General features: G+C 38.7%; 4 protein-coding genes across 5 annotated transcripts; all 4 read left to right on the forward strand.

Moving 5' to 3' along the window:
• Positions 1-140: 140 nt before the first annotated feature.
• On the forward strand, positions 141-5,256 carry LOC111779802 (golgin candidate 2). The gene is made up of 10 exons (XM_023659956.2): positions 141-394; positions 662-1,774; positions 1,945-2,055; positions 2,209-2,268; positions 3,031-3,088; positions 3,401-3,453; positions 3,586-3,675; positions 4,305-4,430; positions 4,662-4,709; positions 4,778-5,256. Exons 1-10 carry the CDS (start codon positions 341-343, stop codon positions 5,147-5,149), a joined length of 2,085 nt encoding a protein of 694 aa, XP_023515724.2. The 5' UTR covers positions 141-340; the 3' UTR covers positions 5,150-5,256.
• Positions 5,257-6,985: 1,729 nt separating this feature from the next.
• On the forward strand, positions 6,986-11,912 carry MPK9 (MAP kinase 9). Of its 2 annotated transcripts, XR_002812736.2 has the most exons (12): positions 6,986-7,553; positions 8,797-9,205; positions 9,287-9,414; positions 9,495-9,554; positions 9,635-9,784; positions 9,995-10,150; positions 10,243-10,380; positions 10,466-10,539; positions 10,719-10,820; positions 11,082-11,325; positions 11,443-11,651; positions 11,780-11,912. XR_002812736.2 is itself a non-coding variant. In XM_023659957.2 (11 exons), the coding sequence occupies exons 1-11, from the start codon at positions 7,182-7,184 to the stop codon at positions 11,515-11,517; spliced, it is 1,908 nt and encodes a 635-aa protein (XP_023515725.2). In that variant the 5' UTR covers positions 6,986-7,181; the 3' UTR covers positions 11,518-11,912. The 2 variants fall into 2 exon arrangements, 1 of the variants encoding a protein (XP_023515725.2); XM_023659957.2 differs by having other exon boundaries at positions 11,443-11,912.
• Positions 11,480-13,656, forward strand: LOC111779804 (AT-hook motif nuclear-localized protein 16-like). The gene is made up of 4 exons (XM_023659958.2): positions 11,480-11,651; positions 12,321-12,444; positions 12,714-13,127; positions 13,208-13,656. Exons 1-4 carry the CDS (start codon positions 11,480-11,482, stop codon positions 13,581-13,583), a joined length of 1,086 nt encoding a protein of 361 aa, XP_023515726.1. The 3' UTR covers positions 13,584-13,656.
• Positions 13,657-14,328: 672 nt separating this feature from the next.
• On the forward strand, positions 14,329-16,367 carry LOC111779806 (putative GPI-anchored protein At4g28100). Its single transcript, XM_023659959.2, has 2 exons — positions 14,329-15,100; positions 15,933-16,367. The coding sequence occupies exons 1-2, from the start codon at positions 14,435-14,437 to the stop codon at positions 16,269-16,271; spliced, it is 1,005 nt and encodes a 334-aa protein (XP_023515727.2). The 5' UTR covers positions 14,329-14,434; the 3' UTR covers positions 16,272-16,367.
• Positions 16,368-16,802: the final 435 nt, after the last annotated feature.

A 16,802-nucleotide genomic window follows, 5' to 3' on the forward strand; every position in this document is an offset into this window, starting at 1 on the left:
ATGAAGTTGGTCGGTTACCGTATCGGTGTCACTCGTGCGTGACAGACCACTGATCGTGCACCAATCTTTGTGACTTAAAACCTGGGACCCACGCAGAAACTTCAGCGATAATCCACGTGTTCCATTCCACGTAACCTACTTGTCACTGCAGCCTTCTCGGCTTCCCCCGCCCCCGCCTTCCCTTATCGTCCTTCTCGTTCCGATTCCCTGCAACTGCGACCTCTCAATCCACAACGACGATGCTTTGCAAAAAGAATTATATGAATGTAAATCACTCTTGACTACGTTTCTCCTCTGATTTCCATTTCTCAACGAGGAAGCTGGATCGTGGATTTGGATTATGGCTAATTGGATCTCCTCCAAGCTTAAAGCGGCTGAGAGCATTCTCCAGCAGGTGAATTCCCCTTTCCCTTTTTCTTTTGGTCTTACGGTTTGATTTCTGAGGTTTTGGTGGGAGGTTGTGATGATGTTCGATTTTCTTTTGCTTGTACCTTATTTGAAAATTTGTAGATCCGAAACTACGCGTGTGTTCTGATTTATGGTGAATCGAGCTGCGCATTATTGTGTTGATAGTGTAAATTAACTGTATATGTTTGTATGTTTTGATTTATTGCGCTTCGAGTTTGTTTTTGTTTATTTTTGTGTGAAATGGACGATTCAGATCGATCAGCAAGCGGCGGAGTCGCTTAAAAAGGGCGAAAGGCCTCCAGCCGTGGATAATTTGGAAGCCATTGGCAAAACGGGAGATATTTTACCTTTGAAGGATCAGCTGAAGAAGAAGAAGAAGAACCAAGTAGATAACGATTATCATGGCAAATTGCGCAGTGATCTAAGTCTGAATGTAAGCAGAAACCAGGAGAATGTAATTTCTGCCGCATCAAAACCCTCACCGTCGTCAAAACCATCTACACTAACGGACAGTGACTGGACCGAACTGCTCGGTATACCTAATCAACCTTCAACTTCGACTGCATCCCGCAGTAATGGATCACCTACAGTTCGTGGTGCAAAGAGAGACGTTCGCAGACCAAGTAATGCAGGCTCTAATATGTCGGTGCTGGATTTCAAGAAAACTCAGAACAACACTAAGAGCAATAGGTCCCTTGGGGAAAGAAAGAAATTAACCAGGAAGACAAGTGATGTGGAAGAATCTAATATTTCAGTTTCATTGGGGTCAAATTCAAGAGTTGATCTAAAAAATGACAAAAACATTATGCATTTTGAAGGTCGAGAATTGGACAAGAAAGATGCTGGAGGCAATATCTCAGTTGAAGCGAAAAGTGTGGAAAAAAATGAAATTTGTGGGAATTTCGATTCCAAGGGTTTTTCTTCCGAGGATTCTGCGTTGACAATAAGAAATAGTCAATCCTCAGAAACAGTGCCTGATACAGATCAAGCTAAGAGGATATCTGATATGAATACCATTGTGACAAATGCTCAAAGTCATCAAGAAAGTGGTTTTACTGGGAAGCATAAATCAGATGAAGTTTCTCGTAGTTCTATATCTGATGGTGTAAGAAAAGAGTGGACAGGCTCTTCAACTAGTGGTGGGAGTTCTGGTTCGGATTCGGACTCAGGTTCAGCTTCCGATGCTGAAATTGAACGTGAGAGGGAAGAAATAAAAAGGAGGAGGCAGAAAATTCTGGCTGAGAAAGCAGCAGCCAAGGCCATGGAGACTATCAAAGAACATGAAGACTTGGTTGCTAGGCTGGAAGGTGAGAAGCAGAGCCTAGAAAAAATACTGGAAGATCGAGCAAGAAAGCAAGCAGAAGAGGTACATTTCTCACGTGAAATACATTTCTCATGGAGGCTTTAAGTCTCCGTTAAATACATTTCTCATGTTTTGTACTCCGTCTTCAGTGGATTATGAACAAAACCCATGTACTTGTGTGTGGAATATGGATTTTATTTTATAATGCATATCCATATATTTTTAAAATCCAGGCTTCAGAGCTGCAGACGTCTATGATGGAAATGATGGAAGCAGCTGAGCTTGAGAAGCAGAAGCACAATGAAACCCGCAGAGAAGCCCTTGCAAAAATGGTCAAGCTTGAGGTAATCAACCCATGACAGATGTCTGTTTTTGAAGTTCTGTTTGTCCATACTTGCTTTTGGCAATAAATCTTTTAACTTTTTTGATGAATATTCCGTGAGCGTTTATGATTATTATTATTTTTAATCATTACTGAAATAACATGTGGTTTGCAGACTGAAAATGCGGATCTTGCAAAAACCCTTGCTTCTGTGCAATGGAATCTTGAGTTAGAGGTATGATGAGGGATGGTAGGGATGCTATGTTGATGTGTTTGAAGACATGTTTATTTTCATGCTGTTTAGTTCTTATTAGCCATGATTCCCCCTTGGAACTTAACCAGGTTATTATATAATGTAAAAATCTGACCTAAAGCGTCAATAAAAACTGAGATATGTAGGCTCTCCTTACCGAACAGCCAAATTAAAGTATCTACTAGTCGAAGTAGTTATAAATTTACAATGATCTAGCATATAAAAATAGATGATGTCCGTTCAACTAATTTATTTATCAAAGATATAGAATGATGGAGAAAGCCTACTACTTATAACTTCCATCAGTGAAGATATAAAAATACGTACTAAAAAGTCATTGTTGATCACTGTGCTCTTATTGAGTCTTAACCGATTTTCCTGCCTTTGTACCATGATTTTAGGTTAATTCTGCAAATTTTTAATTAAAAAAGTGCATGTGCACCGTGATCTAATTAAATGGTTTAGTAAAATATGTTTTGCTCTATTTCCCTATTTGGCATTTTCTCACTGAAGACTAATGATGGCTGCAAAACAACATTCTTATGCTTTGTACTTCTGAATATGGCTACAGATGACTTGTTCTGCAATTTCATGTTTAATAGCCATGTCTACCTTCTTGCTTGTACTTTATAGCATTTCTGTAAGCTTATGGGAAAAGGCAATATTTTTGCCTCTAGATCGTACTCTTATAAATAATTAGTGGATGAGAACAATGAAGCTTTATGTTTCAACTTCTTGGACCAGGGTAATCGGGTTGCAGGACTTCGACAGCAGATTGAATTGAAAGAAACGTGTCATGAAGGTACAAGTTTTCTTCCGTACAAACTGGTCTTGCTATGGATACGGGAAAAAAAAGCATCTTCAGAGTTTGGATTATCATTTAATATATCGTTTTTTTATCACAATATATTTGGTCGTAAAATTGGCATGTGACTTGAGCATTCATGTGGATCATGGCTATGTTTGTTTATAGTTAGGATTATCATGTCAGATATTCTATGTTGATTGTGGACGTGTTTCTATAGAATTCGGGCCATCATAGAAAATATTTGTATGGTCAATATTGGAAGTGTTTTTGTGTTAATAGTTCTTGAAAGCCCTTTCTTTGTTGTAGAACTGAGGAGAAGGATCGCAAGCTCTCAGGAAGCTGGAACATCAACAAAGCCAGTAAGAATTTATTTGCTTGTGATTGTACGATTGTTCTTGTTGCAGTTTCTTTCTTCTTCCCCCTCAAGTCACACATTACGACCTCTCTCAGATTATTTGCCTTTTCTGATAGCTTCTATTGCAAAATTGTAGTTGGCTTTTAAAGGAATTGAATTTGAATTGGAGATTCTTGAGGCAGAGCACTCTCTCATCACTGATAAAGTCCTCCAATTGCAGGAGAAGGTTTGCTTTCCTATTAATGGAACTGAAAATCCATATTATTATTTTTCTTCCCATGAACTATTCTAATCAATGTGTACCCATTCAGACGGTATTTTGTTTTCTTTATCTTCAAACCTCCACTCCGAACCAATCGTCTGTGAGTCACCCTTTTCCAATCCAAGGGAGATGCAAAATTACATATATTAAACATATTGTAGATTTAAATATAAACAAACCAAATCCTATTTCTTAATTCTAAATTATTTTATATCCGATCGAAATAGGATTTTCGGGATAAGGAATAAACAACCCATGGATAAATCCAAGAGACTCCTTAAATCCAAACGATCTTTTCGTAGGCATTTGCCCCCGATTCAATCGGAGGAACAAATTGATTATTAGTTTTGATAGACATGAAATATTACTTTTGTTAGTCATACAAAATCAGGGCATGAGTTCCTTAGCATCATTTTGGTTTCTTTCTTTTTTCAGTTGTATAATAATTTAACTGTGAATTTCGTTTTAGATTGGTATATATCATTTTGCATTCTTCCAATCCTTTTATATCCTTTTAACGCTCTCTCCCCCTAAAAATCCAATTTACATATTAGTATTGTTCATACTCGTCTTGTCTTAATTGTGAATTACAGGGGAAAAAGTTGGAAGAAGACATCGAGTTGGTGAGAAAAGAGATGGAGGAACCAACTGAAGTTGAAGTTGAACTCAAGAGAAGGCTTGGCCAGATGACTGACCATCTAATTCAGAAGCAAGTTCAGGTTTGTCCTCCAATGTTTCTTAACAAGGCTCTACTACGCTGCTGTAGGCAGTTTATGATGATTGTCAATCCTTATCTGTTGTGATCATATCTAATATTCACTAGAGTTCTCTTGCATAATTATTCCCTTCTGTTCTCCTATTGTTCTACATCAAAACCATGTCAGATTCTTAAACAGAAAGTAGTAGTCCATATGTTAAGAACTCGCTGTTGGAATTTGATTTTTGATTAGGTGGAGGCACTGTCTTCAGAGAAAGCCACTCTTCTCTTCAGAATTGAGGTACTCCAGCATCCTAAACCCATCTTAACATCTGCTAAAATGCAGTAATAAACAAGATCTTTTTGCAGGCCGTGACGAGGCAGTTAGAAGAAAGCAAGTCAATGGTGAATACGAACGACATTTCGAGCACCTCTTGGAGGGACTTGGAGTCCGGAAAATGGAAACTTTCAGGTTCAAAACTGAGACCAATGTTAGAGGACAAGATCCACTCCGGCAAGAAACACCTAGGATCCTTGATCCAGCAACTGGATGCAATATACGTAGCAGGCATGGTGTTTATAAGGAGAAACCCTGCAGCTAAATTGTGGTCAGTAGTTTACCTTATATGCCTTCACTTATGGGTGCTTTATATTTTCATGTCGCACTCTCAAGTAGACACTGAGTCCAAGTCTGGTGCTGTTATTTCCTTGGAAAACATCAACACCTCTTTAAACATGTGATTTTTTTTTCTTCTTTTCTTTTGGTCTGATATCTTGAAACCACAAACATATAGATGCCTCTCTGTTTATTAGTTCATACTATTAACTACATCTCATATTTTTCTAAACTCTTAGTTCTCTCGGAGACAAAGTTGCGGTCGACCGTAGGCTAATACGATTTAGACTTTGGTTAAATTATAAGTTTAGTCCTTGAACCTTCAAATTTGTGTCAGATTGGTCTCTACACTTTTAGAAGTGTACAACTGGTTTCCGAACTTTTAAATTTGTGTCTATTTAGTCTATAACCTCTAGAAAATGTCCAAAGCTTTGTTTTTTTTGCTTTTGTGGGTTCGGTACTTTTGTGCTTTTGTGGGTTTGGTACTTTTTTTTCTTTTAAAAGGTGTCTTATTTGAAACTCTCTCACTTCACACCTTGGAAAGTACCGTTCTTATTAGAGAGAGGTGCTTTCACATCTTTTAAACTCAAAATCACAAATGACTTGGAAAGGAAACGATCCTTTTTTTAGGGTATCCCGTGAACAAATCCGGTGGAGACGGAGTGGGACCTATATATATATATATATATATATATATATTCAACCCTCAATTATTTTGTCTAAGATGATGTTCTCTGATTGAATATGAAATTTGACTTTCTATAATCTTATTTTTCAACTCACCCTATTGTTATTTATATTTTTCTTAATTTAATTAAATAGAAAAGGATTGATTCTGCCTCTGACTAATTAAATATGTGGGGCATGTGAATTGTGATGCTTACTCTAATTAATAAATTAAGCTTTGTTATGTACAGACAGTTTTGATAATGAGACATAACATATCATGTTCACTCATCTACAGATGTCTATTACTTATTAATATTATTATAATTAAAGTATTTTCTCAAAAGAATAATAATAATAATAATTTATGTATTAGGTAAAAGTCTATACACTCCTATCAAGATCCAATAGATTTTAGATTTTCATTGATATATTGACATTGCCATCCATATTTTCTCATGTTTATCTGTTTAACATCGACATTTTCATATGTTCATCAGTTTGACATCGACATTAAGGGTTACCAAAAGTTATATACTGTGAGTCATTGTTGTTACTCTCTTCCTTGTATATACAAGGTCTCTTTCAAAAATCTCTCTGCCTTCAATTTCTAAAACCTTCTTTTTAAACCGAGGCCAGAGGCTCGAGCATAGTCGCTTGGCCGTAGGCGATGTAAGAACAAATTGGCTTAACTCACTTGTCGTTGGAAAGTAAGTTTAAATCGAGGCCAGAGACTCGAGCATAGTCGCTTGCCATAGGCGATATAAGAACGAATTGACTTAACTCACTTGTCGTTGGAAAGTGAGTGTCTCACACCAATCCGTCATCAAGTTAAAATTTATTTTCTTTTATTATTTTTTAAATATCTTCTAGAAAGTGGAAATAAAGAATTAAAAATGAAAACTAAAAGAATAATAAAAAAAAATTATGAGAAGACGTATGAGTTTTTTTCTCTCTTTTTTTTTTCTTTTAACTTTTGTAATAAAAAAAATTAATATGTTAATCCAAATATTCAATTTATAAAATATAAAATGTATATAATCTTAATTCATTTTATTATAAAACAAACTTAACTCTAAATACAATTAATTTCGTCAGATTATAAATAAAAAGTATATATTAATTAAAAATAATTGATGAAATTTGGTTAATATACACATAGATTAAGTATTTTTATAATTAATTATAATTTTATTATTGTTAAACTCAAACAATTAATTAATAAAATTTTAGATAACTAAGAGATTGGAGATTGAAGTTATATAGTTGGAAAGATGAATTCATAATTGAAGAAAGGCAAAGAAGAGAGAGAGAGAGAGAAGAGAGTGAATATTTGGCAATGGGAAGTGCAGAGATGGCAGAGGCAGCGGGATATCAGGGAGATCAAACATTTTTGTAGCGCAGAGCGTGGCGTTGCAATGCTGGAGCTTCAATCCACAGACTCTGATTTCGATCAAACCCGATTTCTCTGACCCTTTTCTCTTTCTGTTTATGGGGAGTGGAACTCTCGTGGACGGTGTTCGTCGCTGGTTTCAACGTCGCACTTCGTCGTCTTCTTCTTCTTCTGATCCTACTTCTGATTCTAATCTCAGTTATCCTTATCATGATAAGCTCGATCATGTTGTTAATGGTGACCAATTGGTGACTAACGATTTGCGCGCCCAATCGACTATTGCTCCCAAACGGAAACAAACCCAACTTGGAGGAGAAGGGATTCTTGAGCAATTACCTGAGGAGGAGGACCTTGATTACTCTGCCTTGAAGCTCATCAAAGTTCCTAAGCGGACCAATCACTTCAGAGCTCCGCTTCCTCCTCCTCCTCCTCCTCCTCCTCCTCCTGCTTTAATGGACTCCCACAAGAAGGTATTTCTTGCTGTTTCTTCTTTTTTTATTGATCTGGAGATCTGTGTTTCATTTCGTTTTGCTTTTCTCATCCTATGGATCCGAGATAGCGTCTCTGTCTAGCTCTTTGTATGTTCTTTTCTTATTAAAATTGCTTTAGTTTACGGATGATTTTGATATTCCCTGTTCTTCTTCTTGTTTGATCCTTTCGTTTTGCTGGTATGTTCGTTTGATGATCGAGGAAAAGATTGAGCAGTAAACTTCTGGATTGCTGTTTGAAACTTTATCTTCCAGTAAACTTTTCTTTCACTCTCTTGACATAGGGTTTTGTTGGAAGATACCGTGGCTTTGCTATCCCATCGCCTTGATTGGCCACAGTTGAAATTGTGGAAGTATTCAATTTAGGAAGACGATGTTTAGCTTTTGAAAAGTTCAGGACTCTGTCCAATAAAAAAATTGTCCCAGTTTTCGCCACCGAAACGTTTTAAATCTACTGTTTTACAGAAACTGGGTTTTTGGAATTATTTGAAGTCCCCATCACTGTTGTCTTCTGCTTGCAATGTTCTCAACTGAGCTGTCCTGGACTCTTGTTTCTTTCTGTTTCAAAGAGATAAGCATCGTTCGAGTCAAACGCTCCCCTGCCCGTGTCGTCTTCCTCAATCAATTACCAGCATAACAATGATTTTCTATACTACTCTCTTTGTTGAGTTGTATCATATATGTGATGAACTGTTATATGTTAAATTGGTAAGTAATTAGTTAATGATCTTGTTAAGTTAACTTGGGAATTTTCATGTTTTAATTCCAAGAGTTTCAGCCTTAAAGTGAGTTCTTCAAAAAAATTTCCTGAACTTGATTCTTATATAAAGAAATTAGCCTCTTGGTGTGGAAAATTGTGTCTTCAACTACGGGATTCTTGATTCTTATATAAAGAACTGTGGGATTGTTAATATATTTAGGCCCTTGGCAATTGTGAGACTTATAGCATCTTTATCACATATATAAGCATTTCGTATGTGTAACATCCGTTCATCGATGACTCAATTCACAGGAGTTACCACTGACATAGATATTTTGCTTCGAAAATCAATTATAAGACAAAACATTTTCATACATGACAAGTAAAACATGTGAATCAATTTCTTTTACAATCAGAGTAAATTTTCAACAACAAAAGCTCATGTATGAATCAATCACTTCCAAACCATAATTTCATGTAAAATCTTTTGATCTCATGTTATAATGTTGTTTGAATGTTGTATAGGGTGGGTTGGAAACAGAGTTTTTCACAGAGTATGGAGAGGCCAGCAGATATCAGGTTCAAGAAATAATCGGTAAAGGAAGCTATGGGGTAGTCGGTTCGGCCATTGATATGCATACTGATGAGAAGGTCGCAATTAAGAAAATTAATGACGTTTTCGAGCATGTTTCTGATGCCACAAGAATTTTAAGAGAAATTAAACTCCTGCGGTTGCTCCGTCATCCTGATATAGTAGAAATAAAGCACATTATGCTTCCTCCTTCACGGAGAGAATTCAGAGATATTTATGTTGTTTTTGAATTGATGGAATCTGATCTTCACCAAGTAATTAAGGCCAACGATGATCTCTCTCCTGAGCACCATCAGTTTTTCTTGTACCAGCTTCTTCGTGGTCTGAAATATATACATACAGGTTGGTGGTCTCCAAGTATTTGCTTTGGAAGTTTCTTTTCAAATTTACTGATGGACTTTCTTTTTCTTTTTCTTTTTCCAGCAAATGTGTTTCATCGTGATTTAAAGCCCAAAAACATTTTAGCTAATGCTGACTGCAAACTGAAAATATGTGATTTTGGACTTGCTCGTGTTTCGTTTAATGATGCTCCATCTGCTATTTTCTGGACTGTAAGATTGATCGTGGAAACTAATTTCTTTTAAGTTCTCTCTCGTTTTGCTTTTGCTGATTATTATTCGTCCTTTCGAAGGACTATGTTGCAACTCGGTGGTATCGTGCTCCTGAACTTTGTGGCTCTTTTTTCTCAAAAGTAAGTTGCTTTGCACCTCGACTACTCTATTCTTGTGGTCGAGCAGGTTTTGTTATATGATACGTACGTTCTTTTTTCAGTACACTCCTGCAATTGATATGTGGAGCATTGGATGCATATTTGCGGAAATGCTCACTGGGAAGCCACTGTTCCCTGGGAAAAATGTGGTGCACCAACTGGATCTGATGGTTGATGTGCTTGGCACGCCTTCTGCCGAGTCCATTGCCAAGGTTTGTTATAAGATCCCAATGTTCATATATGTTGATTATCTGCTTTCTTTGTGAAGGTTCTTTAATTTTCCAACTTCTCTACCTTGAACTCTAGTGATCAAAGCAATCAGCTCAGGAGTTCCCCAAATATTTGAGACATCAAGTGTTCAAATATTTTTGAGATCCGTTTGACAATGTCTATTCATGGCAACCTTTCCATTATATTTGCAGATTCGAAATGAAAAGGCGAGAAGATACATTAGTAATATGAGGAGAAAGCAGCCTGTTTCTCTCACACAAAAGTTCCCCAATGCCGATCCCTTGGCTCTTCGCTTGCTTAAACGTCTCCTTGCATTTGATCCCAAAGACCGTCCCACAGCTGAAGAGGTAAATGAAGTTATGAATGAAACCAGGTCTACTCTATAGATATTCGTACGAAGTGACTCGTTTTTTATAATATTCTATGGTGATGTATCCAGGCATTAGCTGATCCTTATTTTCATGGTTTGGCCAACGTGGATCGCGAACCATCAACACAACCAATTTCAAAACTCGAGTTTGAATTTGAGAGAAGAAAGTTGACAAAAGAGGATGTTAGAGAATTAATTTATCGGGAGGTTTGGCCTAAATTTAGATGCTTGATGCTTTAACTAGCAAAATCATTATATAAACTTCATTGATCTTTTTGTTTGACGTAAACAGATCTTGGAGTATCATCCTCAAATGCTACAGGAATATCTCCGCAGTGGAGAACAAACTAGTTTCATGTACCCAAGGTGAAAATCCATTACCCTTGTTAACCTTTTGGGAAAATTCAAAGGTTTTTAAGAAATATACATGTGTGTGTGTGTTATACCATACTATCTTGTTAGTTTAATGCAAGGAATGAGTTTTTGGATTCATAGGTTGAAATAGGTGTGAAGACTTTAACATTTTTTCCCCTTAATATACTCAGCGGTGTCGATCGCTTCAAACGCCAGTTTGCACATCTAGAGGAACATTATGGAAAGGGCGAAAGAAGTACTCCACTTCAAAGAAAGCATGCTTCATTGCCCAGGTAAGATCAAGAAATGTTTATCATCTTCTTCTTTGGAAAAAGAAACAACATAATCATCATAATCTCACAGCTGATGATATGACTGAATGTGAAATTTTGCCCCTTGACTCTGCCCCAACCGACACTCATAGTCCGAATGACTCGAGTGCACAAATAAAGCTGTCTGTCCTCGAAAAATTTAGTGAATAATAAGATAGGATTGTATCCATGTTACTATCTTTTTCATTCTGTGATTCTGTTTCATGTATTACATTTATCCAGAGAAAGGGTTTGTGCACCAAAAGAAGAGGTCGAACAACACAATGATTTAGAAGGAAGAAATGGTGCACATGTTGCTACATCTCTTCAGAGTCCCCCAAGGTCGACAGGGGATACTTCGGAACATGCAAACGGTTACGAACAAAATGGACCAAACAAGGCAAATTACAGTGCTCGTAGCTTGTTGAAGAGTGCCAGCATTAGTGCCTCTAAATGTATAGTTGTTAAACCAAGAAACGACCTAGAGGTAAAAAAGTTAACCAAAGAACAATAGAAAACTATGTGGGATTCTCTAAATATATATACCAAAGAAGTTGTCTTGCATATCTCTAGTATTTTGATGTTTGTTCTCAATGAATGGCAGGAGGAACCGATTATGGAGATGAACGACGAGGCAGTTGATGGATTGTCTCAAAAGGTTTCAGCATTGCATGCTTGATATTTCATACTACCTTGTAAGATCCCTTGAAAGCGTGGCACAAAGCGACGACGGGGCTGCTCGTTTTGCATATATTTTCCGAAAAGGACATGTTGGCTACAAGGCAGAGTGTGTAGCAAAGTCTCCCAAGTCAGGTAGGTGATGCTAACTTACAGTAGGCTTTCCTCCCATTATTTCATTACAATTTTTGTATTACTGAGAAAAAGAAGAACATGGTTCCATGTAGTTTTTATTTATTTGTATTTTGAAGGGCCAATTTCAGGTTGTTACCTCGTGTAGCATGAACACCACCAGGCATTGGATTTATATATCACAAATCCTTGTTTGGCTTAGATCACTACTATTCACAGGCTTGTAACTCCATTGATGATGAATATTGAGAAGTTTTCTGGTTATGTATGTTATTAATATGAACCAACAAATTACTGAGCATCACATTCTAAGATACCAAATCTCTGTGTGGCATTTTCTTATTGGAGCTCTCGAACTACCTCCCCTTAATCGAGACTCGACTCCTCTGAAGCTTTCGAACAAAGTACACTCTTTGTTCGACACTTTAGTCACTTTTTTACTACACCTTCGAGACTCATAATCCTTTGTTCAACATTTGAGGATTCTATTGACATAACTAAGTTAAAGACATGACTCTAGTACTATGTTAGGAATCACGACTTTCCACAATGATATGATATTGTCCACTTTGAGTATAAGCTCTCATGGTTTTGCTTTGGCTTCCTCAAAATATCTTGTAACAATGGAGATTTATTCTTTACTTATAAATCTCTAATCATTCCTTAAATTAGCCAATGCGGGACTCCCTCCCAACAATCCTGAACAACTTGTTCGTACTCAAATAACCAGATATCATGGCGTTGTAGTTGACACTACTCCGACAGGGCAGGGTCAATGTTTTTTTCGATCGAAACGGTAATTCCTGCGTGCTTATCCACTGCATATGTTTGTAGAGCTTAGATTAGAATAATAGTTCATTAGAAAATGATTATGTTTTGAGCTAAGACAATTAACATGAAGAACCAAGTCAGTTGGGAGGTAGGCAGTGGAAAGCAAAACATACTTAAGACAGCTTACCATTGTTTTTTATGTTTGGTTTTACTTAATCTCCTCCTAACCTTAAACCATTTCTTCTTCTAATTCTCTACTTAACCTCACTTTTTCTTCTACGTTTTTCTTATAAGCTTCACGCAAATGACTGGCGGCGATCAAGACCACGAGCCTGAAAAATGTGGCAACGCCACCAATCACCAACAAAGACCTGCCTCCTTTGATCCCTCTTCTCTTGTCTCTCCCAAGGCTGTGCCGCCCATCTCGGCGGCCCCGGACACCGATCATGCTCTCCGCCGCCCGCGGGGCCGCCCTGCCGGGTCCAAAAATAAGCCTAAACCCCCAATTATTGTTACTCGAGATAGCGCCAATGCGCTTCGAGCTCATGCGATTGAGGTTAGTTCTGGGTGCGATGTCAATGAGAGCCTCTCGAACTTTGCTCGAAGGAAGCAGCGTGGCTTCTGCATTCTTAGTGGGAGTGGGTGCGTCACTAATGTCACGCTCCGCCAGGCTGCCTCCTCCGGCGCCATTGTTACTCTTCATGGACGGTAAATTTCTGTTAAGAATAATGCTCTGATACCATGTTAAGAACCAGAAACATAAGTGACCATCATCGTTTTTTTATTAGTTTTGAAATCCTTTCAATGTTGGGGTCGATTCTTCCACCGCCAGCGCCGTCGGGGATCACTGGACTGACGATTTACTTGGCCGGCGCACAAGGGCAGGTGGTCGGTGGAGTTGTGGTGGGTGCGCTCATTGCTTCCGGCCCAGTCGTGATCATGGCGGCGACGTTCATGAACGCAACATTCGACCGCCTGCCGTCGGACGACGAAGAAGTGGCAAGCGCTATACAGAGCCAACACTACGGCCAACATGGACGGAGCCACCACCACGTGGATGTGTCGGATCTGTATGGCGTGCCGCAGAATTTGATCACCAACAGCGCACTTCCGCCGGAATTGTACTCTTGGGCAGCGGCGGGCAGAACCATGTCAAAGACTTGAGCTCTATCATATGTTTAGTGAACTCTGTATTAGAACTCAACAAATACATTTTTAATAAATATTACCAAGTGGATCTACAAATTACAGAATATAATATATATTAAAAATTAAAAAAGTACCCTTTTTTCCTCGGGTATTTGGCTCTGATATCGTTTATAACAACTCAAGTCAACTGCTAGCCGATATTATCCGCTTTTGGCTCGTTACGTATCATCGTCAGCCTCACGGATTTAAAACGCGTATGTTAGGAAGAGATTTCCACATTCTTATATCGAATACTTAATTGCCTCTCCAAACCGATGTGGGATCTCACAATCCACCCCCCCTTGGAGCCAGCGTCCTCGTTGGCACACCATCCAGTGTCGACTCTAATACCATTTGTAACAACTCAAATCCACTGTTAAGCAGATATTGACCGCTTTGGTCCGTTATGTATCACCGTCAATCCATAGTTTTAAAACGTGTCTGTTCGGGAGAAATTTCCACACCTTTATAAGCAATGTCTCGTTCTCCTCTTCAACCGACGTGAGTTTTCACAATATGGAGCCCTAATAGTGCAATCGACGTTTGCTTTCTTAAAATTATGGAGCTAGGTCCAAATTTAAATAAGAAAGGGTAAATTGGTCTTTTCACATGCCAAGAAAAACTTCAAAGGGTCCAAAAAGGAAACAAAATGATTTCAAAGGGGTCTTTTCTCAAAAATCAAAATATTTGGAGGGTATTTTTGCAAAATACCCATTGTTCTTTTTCTTCTTCTTCCTCCTTTGCTTCCATTTTTTTCCCCTTCCTCCGCCATTACCAAACTTTACTCATTCTTCAATTTCTTTCCCTAAATCCCATTCTCTTCGCCAATGTCTTCACTCCCACGAATCTTTCTTCTCTTCTCTCTTTGTTTCTCTCTCTTTCCTTCTTTCTTCTCTCTCTCCCATCCAGACCCACTAACAATCCGCCCATTTCATGTGAACCACTCGTCGCCGGCTACTATTCCGGCATTCCCAGAACAGTCCGACGTTCAGGGCTGCCGCCTGGACCTCCCCGACGACCTCTTCCATGGGATTAAGACAGCTTGCGGTCCCTCAAAAGGGGGTGTCTCCGGGAATCTCCACCGTAGCCGGTGCTGCCCCGTCTTGGCCGCTTGGCTCTACGCCGCTTACTCTGCCACCGCATTGCGGAGGCCCGTTCGAGCCAGCGCCGCTCCAGGTCACACAGCGCCGTCGTATGACCTGCCCCTGCTCCCCGATGACTCCGAAACTTGCGTCAGTAACTTGGATCAGGCTTTGAATCAAAAGGGTATTGAGCTAATGAAGCCTAATGAAACTTGTGATGTGGTTTATTGCTATTGTGGGATCAGATTGCACCCTCTGAGCTGCCCTGAGGCGTTTTCATTGACCCATGATGGGATTCTTGAAGGAGATAGAAATGTGAAGAGATTGGAGAGAAATTGCTTGAGTAGTAGCAATGCCAATGGATTTCCAGGCCTTGGTGGCTGCTCCAAATGCTTGAGTACTCTTTATCAGGTCAACTTTCACTGAATTCTTCCCATTTTTCTCATTGTTTTACTTTCATTTCTGCATTTATGAAGAACATTATAGGAAGATGCAAGCAACCCTACTTAGAATTTTTTTGGGATTGTTTCAAATGGAAGGAATCATAACGGTTGGGAAGGAGAACGAAACATCCTTTATAAGGGTGTGGAAACCTCTCCCCAGAAGACGGGTTTTACCTTGAGAGGAAGTTCGGAAGGGAAAGTCCAAATAGGACAATATTTGCTAGTGGTAGGCTTGTGTCATTATAAATGGTATAAGAGTTAGACAAGTGTCAGTAAGGAGGTTAAGCCCCAAAAGGAGTGGACACAAGGCGGTGTGTTAGTAAGGATGTTGGGTTCTAAAGGGCATCGGACTAAGGGGTCCCACATTGATTAGAGAAGGGAACAAGTGTGAGAGAGGACGCTGGGCCCTAAAGGGGCGTGGATTGTAAGTTCCTACATCGGTTTGAGAGGAAAACGAAACACTCTTTATAAGGGTGTGGAAACCTCTTTCTAGCATACGTGTTTTAAACATCTCGAGTAGAAGTTCGAAAGAGAAAGTCCAAAGAAGACAATATCGTTTAGCGGTGTAACTGGAACCGGCCCCTAGGTGGTGACTCTAGCGAAGAACCATGACAAGCTCACTTGATCTTCAAGATCAAGTCAATATGAATATGATGTCTGGCATTCTCTGTTTAGCTGATGAAATCTGCGGATCATATCATTTAATGTGAATTCATTGATTATTGTATATGGAAAGTTGAGTGTCAAATCAACCTTGTAGGCTTTGAACACTTTTGGTTCTGTTCATTAACATAATGCAGCTCAACAACAAGGAAGCTTTGAATTCAAGCAAGCCAGAGAACAGGACCATCAAAATGCACCACAAGGAGTGTCAGCTGATGGGTCTAACATGGCTGCTTGCCAAGAACCGAACGGCATATATCCACACCGTTACATCGGTGCTTCGAGCTAAAATGATGAGCAAAGACGGGTCGGATCCCCGGTCGTGTACTCTCAACAGCGACGGGATGCCTCTGGCTGTCGACTCGGCTGAGATCTCCGGCAGCTCTGTTTCAATCCCCATTCAGGCACCATTGTATGTTGGCCTGGTTTGGCTTGCTTTGATGTTCAATCTGTTCATGTTGGGCTCTACACAATGAGGTTAGGAATGATTCCACTTGGAAATTTGTGACCCTTTTTTGTGTATTGTGATTGTTGCTATGTTCTGATTGGAAAAAATGCATATTTTCTGATTAGTCCTCTGGGTTAGTAATATTTATGCTTAGGTCCTTGAAATGGGCTTTTTTGTGTAAATTTTAAAAATTTGCATGTGCTCTTGTTTCAGTGGCATTATGCATTATATAGATAAGATAAGATATCCTGCTTTTTTTTTTTTTTTTTTAATATTTTAAAATTTAAATTTAGTTCTTATATTTAAAAAAAAAATTATTTTTATTTGGTCTTTTAATAATTAAATTATAAATTTGGTTACTAACCGGCCTCGTTTTCCGATATTGTTTCGGTTGTCGATTGCGAGCGAGTGATAGTGACCATCGACAAGCTGCAACAACAATATTGATATGAATGGCCAAAGGCTTAAATTATTATTTTCAGTGTTTCTTGGACAGTCATTTCTCTCGTGATAATATGACATATATTTAGAGCTAGCTAATCAGATGCGAGCCCCTCCT

This window comes from Cucurbita pepo, chromosome 18 (genome assembly GCF_057944985.1).
Source record: "Cucurbita pepo subsp. pepo isolate OVF chromosome 18, ASM5794498v1, whole genome shotgun sequence".
Lineage (NCBI taxonomy): Eukaryota > Viridiplantae > Streptophyta > Magnoliopsida > Cucurbitales > Cucurbitaceae > Cucurbita > Cucurbita pepo.

Bases quoted from the DNA above. Each gene is read 5' to 3' on its own strand.
- LOC111779802 (XM_023659956.2), top strand. From the start codon at position 341: ATGGCTAATTGGATCTCCTCCAAGCTTAAAGCGGCTGAGAGCATTCTC. The intron at 2,056-2,208 runs GTAATCAACCCA...TGTGGTTTGCAG, and splicing joins CAAAAATGGTCAAGCTTGAG to ACTGAAAATGCGGATCTTGC. The intron at 4,431-4,661 runs GTTTGTCCTCCA...ATTTTTGATTAG, and splicing joins TAATTCAGAAGCAAGTTCAG to GTGGAGGCACTGTCTTCAGA.
- MPK9 (XM_023659957.2), top strand. From the start codon at position 7,182: ATGGGGAGTGGAACTCTCGTGGACGGTGTTCGTCGCTGGTTTCAACGT. The intron at 10,821-11,081 runs GTAAGATCAAGA...ACATTTATCCAG, and splicing joins AAGCATGCTTCATTGCCCAG to AGAAAGGGTTTGTGCACCAA. The intron at 11,326-11,442 runs GTAAAAAAGTTA...AATGAATGGCAG, and splicing joins AACCAAGAAACGACCTAGAG to GAGGAACCGATTATGGAGAT.
- LOC111779804 (XM_023659958.2), top strand. From the start codon at position 11,480: ATGGATTGTCTCAAAAGGTTTCAGCATTGCATGCTTGATATTTCATAC. The intron at 12,445-12,713 runs GTAATTCCTGCG...TTTTCTTATAAG, and splicing joins TGTTTTTTTCGATCGAAACG to CTTCACGCAAATGACTGGCG. The intron at 13,128-13,207 runs GTAAATTTCTGT...TTTTTTTATTAG, and splicing joins ATTGTTACTCTTCATGGACG to TTTTGAAATCCTTTCAATGT.
- LOC111779806 (XM_023659959.2), top strand. From the start codon at position 14,435: ATGTCTTCACTCCCACGAATCTTTCTTCTCTTCTCTCTTTGTTTCTCT. The intron at 15,101-15,932 runs GTCAACTTTCAC...AACATAATGCAG, and splicing joins GCTTGAGTACTCTTTATCAG to CTCAACAACAAGGAAGCTTT.